This window comes from Trichechus manatus, unplaced genomic scaffold (assembly GCF_000243295.1).
Source record: "Trichechus manatus latirostris isolate Lorelei unplaced genomic scaffold, TriManLat1.0 scaffold00061, whole genome shotgun sequence".
In the NCBI taxonomy this organism is placed as follows: domain Eukaryota; kingdom Metazoa; phylum Chordata; class Mammalia; order Sirenia; family Trichechidae; genus Trichechus; species Trichechus manatus.
The window spans coordinates 14,916,920-14,923,815 of record NW_004443997.1 but is presented as its reverse complement, the minus strand read 5'-3'; the positions used below and the strand labels follow the sequence as shown (position 1 = coordinate 14,923,815).

At 46.2% G+C, this 6,896-nt stretch overlaps 1 protein-coding gene across 1 annotated transcript in view; it reads right to left on the bottom strand.

Annotated features, from left to right (window-relative positions):
* LOC111821041 (P2X purinoceptor 4-like) overlaps positions 1-5,850 on the bottom strand; it is a 19,050-nt gene extending 13,200 nt beyond the window's left edge. The window contains exons 1-2 of the mRNA XM_023733666.1: positions 4,876-5,850; positions 312-459 (exon numbers count right to left, since the gene is read on the bottom strand). Coding sequence (XP_023589434.1) covers positions 312-459; positions 4,876-5,009 — 282 coding nt within the window. The 5' untranslated portion in view covers positions 5,010-5,850. The remainder of the gene's footprint in view (positions 1-311; positions 460-4,875) is intronic.
* Positions 5,851-6,896: the final 1,046 nt, after the last annotated feature.

The following is a 6,896-nucleotide window of genomic DNA, read 5'->3' as shown; positions in this document are numbered from 1 at the left end:
TTTTCCCAGCATTTAACACCTTTACTTTTTCGTCTTTCAAGGCTTGAGGCAGACAGATGTTCACCTGGCAAGCTTCCCATTTTTAATCCAGCCATGCTCCAGAGCTGAAGAACCGTAGCTGACTATTACCTGGGAGACGCTAAGCCCAGAACACATCTGTCTGCACTGCTTTCTTGCACTAAAGCAATTCAGTCCGGGCATCAGTGATGTTGGAAGTTTGGCAAAGGCAATCAATCAGTGTGCCAAGTCAGTAGAGAGAAAGGCGCCAACTAAAGGCTTTAATTAGACAGAAGTCCTGGTGGGAGTTGTACCTGAGCTGGAATTACATAATCAGCCACATCCCAGATCCGGAATCCAAGTTCAGAGGTGTTGGTCACAGCCACGCCCTTGGCCTTGGTAGTAACTGAGCTGACCACCGAGTCCACTTCCTGGTAGCCCTTCTCCCACACAAACACCCACCTACAAAATAAAAAAGCCTTCTTAAATCACCATTAGGATTCAGTGAATTTGAATTGATGCCAGGGAGCTTGTTAGCCAGAGGCTGAAAGTTCACCATTTACTACTTATGTGACTTTGCAAAAGCTAATTAACTTCTGGGGGCTCCATTTCTACTTCTGCAAAATGGGGATAAACTCGAAACAAAAAACCCAACCGGTTGCCATCACGTCGATTCTGACTCATAGCAACCCTATGGGGTTTCCAAGGAGTGGCTGGGGGATTTGAACTGCCACCTTTTTCGTTAGCAGCCAAGCTCTTAAGCCACTGTGCCACCAGGGGTCCCTATAGAATATAGCCTTGGAAACCTTATGGGGCAGTTCTAGTCTGTCCTGTAGGGTCGCTATGAGTTGGAATTGACTCGATGGTAAAGATTTTTTGTTTTTTATGGGTCCTCATAAAAGAGATAGAACACCATGTGATCCTACAGCTGTACACCAAGGAATGACTGGGGCTACTAGATGCGAGAAGCAAGAAAGGATCTTCCCCTAGAGCCTTCAGAGAGAGCGTGGCCCTGCCAACACTGAATTTGGATGTCTAGCTATATAGGGTCACTACGAGTCAGAATTGACTTGACGGCAACGGGTTTGGTGTTTTGGATTTTAGCCTCCAGAACTGAGAGACAAATTTCTGACGTTTTAAAGGACTGAGTTGGTGGTACTTTGTTACAGCAGCCCTAGGAAACATAACACTGCTGGTAACTTGACATCAGCCATGGTGGAGTATTTACACCACGAAAGTGGGCCAGTGCTACAAGTCAGGGCTCCCTCCCACCAAAGCTGTTGTTAAACATCTACCAGCAATTATTCTTTCTAGAATCAAGACATGCTACCATCTCCCTCCCCTTCTTATAAGCTCCAGAAGCTGAGACTTCAGAAATTCACTGGTTTTAGTTACTTATTTATGTGTTTGTCTGATCTGAACAGTCCCCAAATTCACTGCCCATCCCAGAGATGGGCCTTCTGCCGACAAGTCCTCTTCTTCAGGGCTTCTTGGAATTAAGCTGCAATATAAGTTTAGGGCAGGCAGGTCACTATTACTTTACCACCCAGGACAGTGAGTTGCTAAATGAGAGAAAAATGGCTTCCCATCAGTCATCATCACGCACTGATAACTGAGCATTGGAGCAAGTGGTGTGTCTGGTCTCTCTTTTTTTTTAATTGTACTTTAGATGAAGGTTTATAGAACTAGCTTCTCAGTAAACAGTACACATATTGTTTTATGATATTGGTTAACAACCCAACGACATGTCAACGCTCTCCCTCCTCAACTTTGGGTTCCCTATTACCAGCTTTTGGTGTGTCTGGTCTCTTACTGATGAAAGGCTGCTGGAGGTCACTGTGGGAGTAAGAAAAAAAACACCCCAAATGTGTTGTCGTTGAGTCAATGCCGACTCATACCAAGATGAACTGGATCAGGAAATTAAGAGTTTTTTTTTAAAAAAAAGTCCTTAATTATTCAGACCGAGTCAGCTTTGACCAGAGCAAGATAGGTAAAAGCAGAGTATTTGCTGCTTAAAAAAATCCTCATGATCAAGTTAGTGAACACTTGATAAGGAACGCTATCAATCTGTGCTGCCCAACAGAAATATAATGCAAGCCACATATATATTTACAGTTTTCTAGTAGTCACGTAAGGAGCTCTGGTGGCACAATGGGTAAGCACTTGGCTGCTAGCTGAAAGGCTGGAGGTTCGAGTCCACCCAGAGGTGCCTTGGAAGAAAGGCTGGCAATCTACTTCCAAAAAGCCAGCCATTGAAAACTCTAGGGAGCACAGTTCTATCTACTCTGACACATGGGGTCGCCGTAAGTTGGAGATGACTCAATGGCAACTGGTAGTGAGTCTCAAAATTTAAGGGTTCATCACAATTACTGGAATGTGGGGGAGAGATGGTGGTACTACCTCCCCCTTGAGACTTAATGAATCCAAACCTGGGAGTGGTTCTGATGTAGAGTCCACACCTGGAAAGCCATAGTCTCGAACACTGTCAGTACCTACTGCTGCTGAATGGGAATTCCAGAACACTTAATTGTGCTCATGAGGAACCTGTACGTAGACCAAGAGGCAGTTGTTTGAACAGAACAAGGGGATACTGCATGGTTTAAAGTTAGAAAAGTGTGTGTCAGGGTTGTGTCTTTTCACCATATTCAATCTGTATGCTGAGCAAATAATCCAAGAAGCTGTACTATATGAAGAAGAATGGGGCATCAGGCTTGGAGGAAGACTCATTAGCAACCCGTGTTATGCAGAGGACTTGAAGCACTTACTGGTAAAGATCAAAGACCACAGCCTTCAGTATGGATTACACCTCAGCATAAAAAAACAAAAATCCTCACAACTAGACCAATAAGCAACATCATGATAAATGGAGAAAAAATTGAAGTTGTTAAGGATTTCATTTTACTTGGATCCACAATCAACACCCATGGAAGCGGCAGTCAAGAATTTAAAAGATAGATTGCATTGGGCAAATCTGCTGCAAAACACCTCTTTAAAGTGTTGAAAAGCAAAGATGTCACCTTGAGGACTAAGGTGCGCCTGACCCAAGCCATGGTGTTTTCAATCATCTCATGTGCATGTAAAAGCTGGACAATGAATAAGGAAGACCAAAGAAGAATTGATGCCTTTGAATTGTGGTGCTGGAGAATATTGACTATATCATTGACTGCCAAAAGAATGAACAAATCTGTCTTGGAAGAAGTACAACCAGAATGCTCCTTAGAAGGATGGCGAGACTACGTCTTACATTCTTTGGACGTGTTATCAGGAGAGATCAGTCCCTGGAGAAGGACATCATGCTAGGTAAAGCAGACGGTCAGCGAAAAAGAGGAAGACCCTCAACGAGATGGACTGACACAGTGGCCGCAACAATGGGCTCAAGCGTAACGACGATTGTGAGGATGGAGCAGGACTGGGCAGTGTTTCGTTCTGTTGTGCACAGTGTCACTATGAGTTGGAACCGACTCGATGGCACCTAACAATAACTGTTGCTGGGCTGGCAGATGCTGGAATCCTAGTGTTTCCCAAATCTGCCAGATCTGGTGAATCCCCTGCAGCAACGTTACCAGACTCCAAGCCCCACCTCAGGCCTACGAATCAGAACTCCAAGGAGACTTCTGGTGATCTATTATACAATTCCTCAGGTGACTCTCTCCTGATCAGGTAAGTTTGGGAAACACTAGGTCAGTGGTTTCCGAACTTTGCTGCACATCAGAATCACCTGGGGAGTTGGTCATCTTGGGTACCAATTAAATCAGAAGGTTTAGAGATGGGAGCCAGCAATCAGTACTTTTTAGATTCCCCAGTTGTTCCAATGTGCAAAGTGCAAAGTGTGGGGACCACTGCACTAGGTCTTTTAAAAATAAGCAGCAAGTGAGCAGGTACATCTGCTAGCTCAGCAGCTGCAGACACAAGTCAGGTGACCCTTTAAAGTAGGTCCAGTTGGCAAGGTCATTTCCTTCTCTCTCCAGTTTCATTAAATTGTAATGAGCTCATTCAATCAAAACCCAACCTTCATTGAGTCCTCAGCATGGCAGAGGAGTCCCTGATGGGTGCCACCAGAAAGGAACTCAGCTTCTAACCAAAAGGTTAGAGGTTCGAGTCCACCCACAGGTGCCTTGGAAGAAAGGCCTGGTGATCTATTTCTGAAAAAGCAGCCAGTGAAAGCCCTATGGAGTTCTATTCCGACAGTTGGGGTCACCATGAGTTAGAATAAACTTGAGGGCAACTGGCTTAAGGTGGGTGGTAGGACACCTAAGCCTAAGCATAGGGCAGGGGGAATGGTGCGGCTAACGAAGGTCCACACACAACCACCCCACAAAACAAAGGAAGTGAACTTTAAATACCATATACACTTACTAGGCGGTTAATGAAAAGCAGAACAACGTTTTCCAAGTCTCCCTCTCCACTATCTCTGAGTGACGACATGGTGCGCAAAGGAAAGGCCCAGAAACCACAGACCCAATAGAAACCAAACGGAAATCCCAAGTCTTGTATTCTGTCAGCAGATCTTCTGAACGGGATGTGAAAAGATTGAGACGTTTAGGACAGAGCGCCCCAAGGCCAATGGGGATCACAGAGCAAATCAGGTCAAGAAGCAGAAAAGGCAAGCGTGAAGGGCTTAGCCAGGCTTTGCCATTAAAACACAACATGGAAGCAGCCCTTTGCCTCTGGGACCCTGGAACAGAGTCCGTCTCCCCACCCTCCCGCGGGTGGGGCACAGCTGCAGCCACCGGGCCCGGGAGATGGCTGTCACCAGGTGGAACCCCACCTGGAGGGCGCCCGCGGGCTCACCCCAGGCCCTGAGCCACCACGAGCAGGTGCGCCCGGCCCGGAGGGGTATCCGCCGCCACCCCACCGGCCGCACAGAGCTGCGCTCACCCAATGACGTAGGCCAGAATGAGCAGCTGCACAGCGCGGTTCATGAGCCCCACTTTACGGCTGCGGATGAGCACGATGCGCGGCGTGTCGTACTCGAACAGGAAGCCCGCCACCACGGCGCGGCAGCCCGCCATGGCCTGCGACCGCCGGGGCCGCTGTAGCGCGGACTCCGAGTTCTGCGCTGTGTTCTCGCCGCCGCGTTCTTTCCCCGAACCTCGCTTGTCAGGCCGCCTGCGACGCCACCTTTGAGGACGGCCCGGAAGGAGGCGGCGCGTGCTGGGGAGGAGCCCGGGCGAGGCGTGACGTCCCTTCAGGAACGAGAGACCCCCTCGGGTGCCGGGGAGAAAAAATGTCTCTCTCAGTGACCTCGCTCTCAGGAAAGAGCGACACCCTCAGGGGCACCGTGAAGAATGACCCTCTTAGTGACCGCCACCTCAGGAAGTAGCAACCCCCTTAGGGCACCTAGATGTATAAGTGATCCCTCAGGACGTCCAAACTTGCACTGGCTCTACGTGGGAGAGGGGGTGGCAGCTGCAACACCTTCTCAGCTGGAGGGGAAAAAGTTAAATACCAGGTGCACTAGGAGCCCGTGGCTATGGCCACACATCCTATCAAATACAGTATTCCAGTTTCTTTGTTGCAGGCCAGGGAGGAAGCAGCCAGGGCAAAATGAGGGAGCGATGTTTCTGTGACCATCCTTTCAACTGCCAACTTTTTATCACAGCATTAGGGAGAATAGGAAAATAGAGGGAAAGTGAGGAAACACCCATCATCCCACCGTTTGAACACAGTTTTCCACATGTTTGTTCATCCCCTTCAGATATGTGTTCATGGATAAGTTTGATAAGGAGCTCTTGTGACACAGTGGTTAAAGCACTTGGCTGCTAACCAAAAGTTGGGCAGTTTGAACCTACTAGTTGTTCCGTGGGAGAAAGATGTGGCAGTCTGCTTCCATAAAGATTTAGTCTTGGAAACGCTATGAGTTGGACTTGACTTGACAGCAGTGAGTTTTGGTTCCATTAATTTATTCAACTAAATTAATAAGTACCTTCCATGTTCCAGGCACTGTCCGGTAAACAGAACCAGCAAAACTTCCTGCCTGCATGGAGTAGAAATTCTAGCAGGTAATTATCTTTTTTTTTTTAATTGTTGGTAATTACCATTTTTGATCTATGGATGATTTCTTTGGGAGAATATGCCATGATTTCACTCACTGTTCTTCTGTAACGGCTTCTAGTTTGTAGATCCTATGCGTAATCTTTGACATGTAACTTTTTAGTTTATCTTCTAGATATGAAATTCCTAAGCCACACCACCTTTTTTTTTTCTTCCAAATTTAAAGAGGTAAATAATAAGAAAGTTTGCAGAAAACACACAGCATCTGCTTGTAGAGATGGAATTGTTGAGTTAGAGGGGAGGAACAGAGCTGACACCTGTCACAGTCCACACTGGTCCTAGGAAAAGGTAACAGGTTAAGTGGAATTTTATTCTTTTCATTCAGCAGATATTTACTGAGGTTCTGCTGTGTGGTTGGTGGTGTTCTTGGAGCTGAGGATACAGAGAATAGATATGAAAGAATAGATACGAAAGATCTCTGCCAATATAGAGCCTAAATCAACTGAGGGCATCAATTTTATGTAGAAAAGGTAAACTCGAAATCATATAAGCAAACCCAGTTGCTAGACACTCATCAGAAGGGGACCTAAAGATGTTTTCCTTAAGAGTCAAAACCTATTGTAAAGCCCTGATTAACATTTATTCTGTAGTAATGTACTGCTCCCAGCTTTTCAAGTCTTGAATTGAAATGATTTGCTTGCATTTTGGAATGAAGTTAGTTGAATGTAGAAATACAGGTTTTCCTAAACTACTATCTGGTAACATATCCTTAGGCCCAGAGAGGTTGATCCTGAAAAATGATTAAGGAAAAAGTTATTTCATTTACATTCTTGCCTTTTGTGTATCTCGGTTTTGTAAATAGCTTTGTTGTTAGGTGCCATCGAGTCGGGTTCCGACTCATAGTG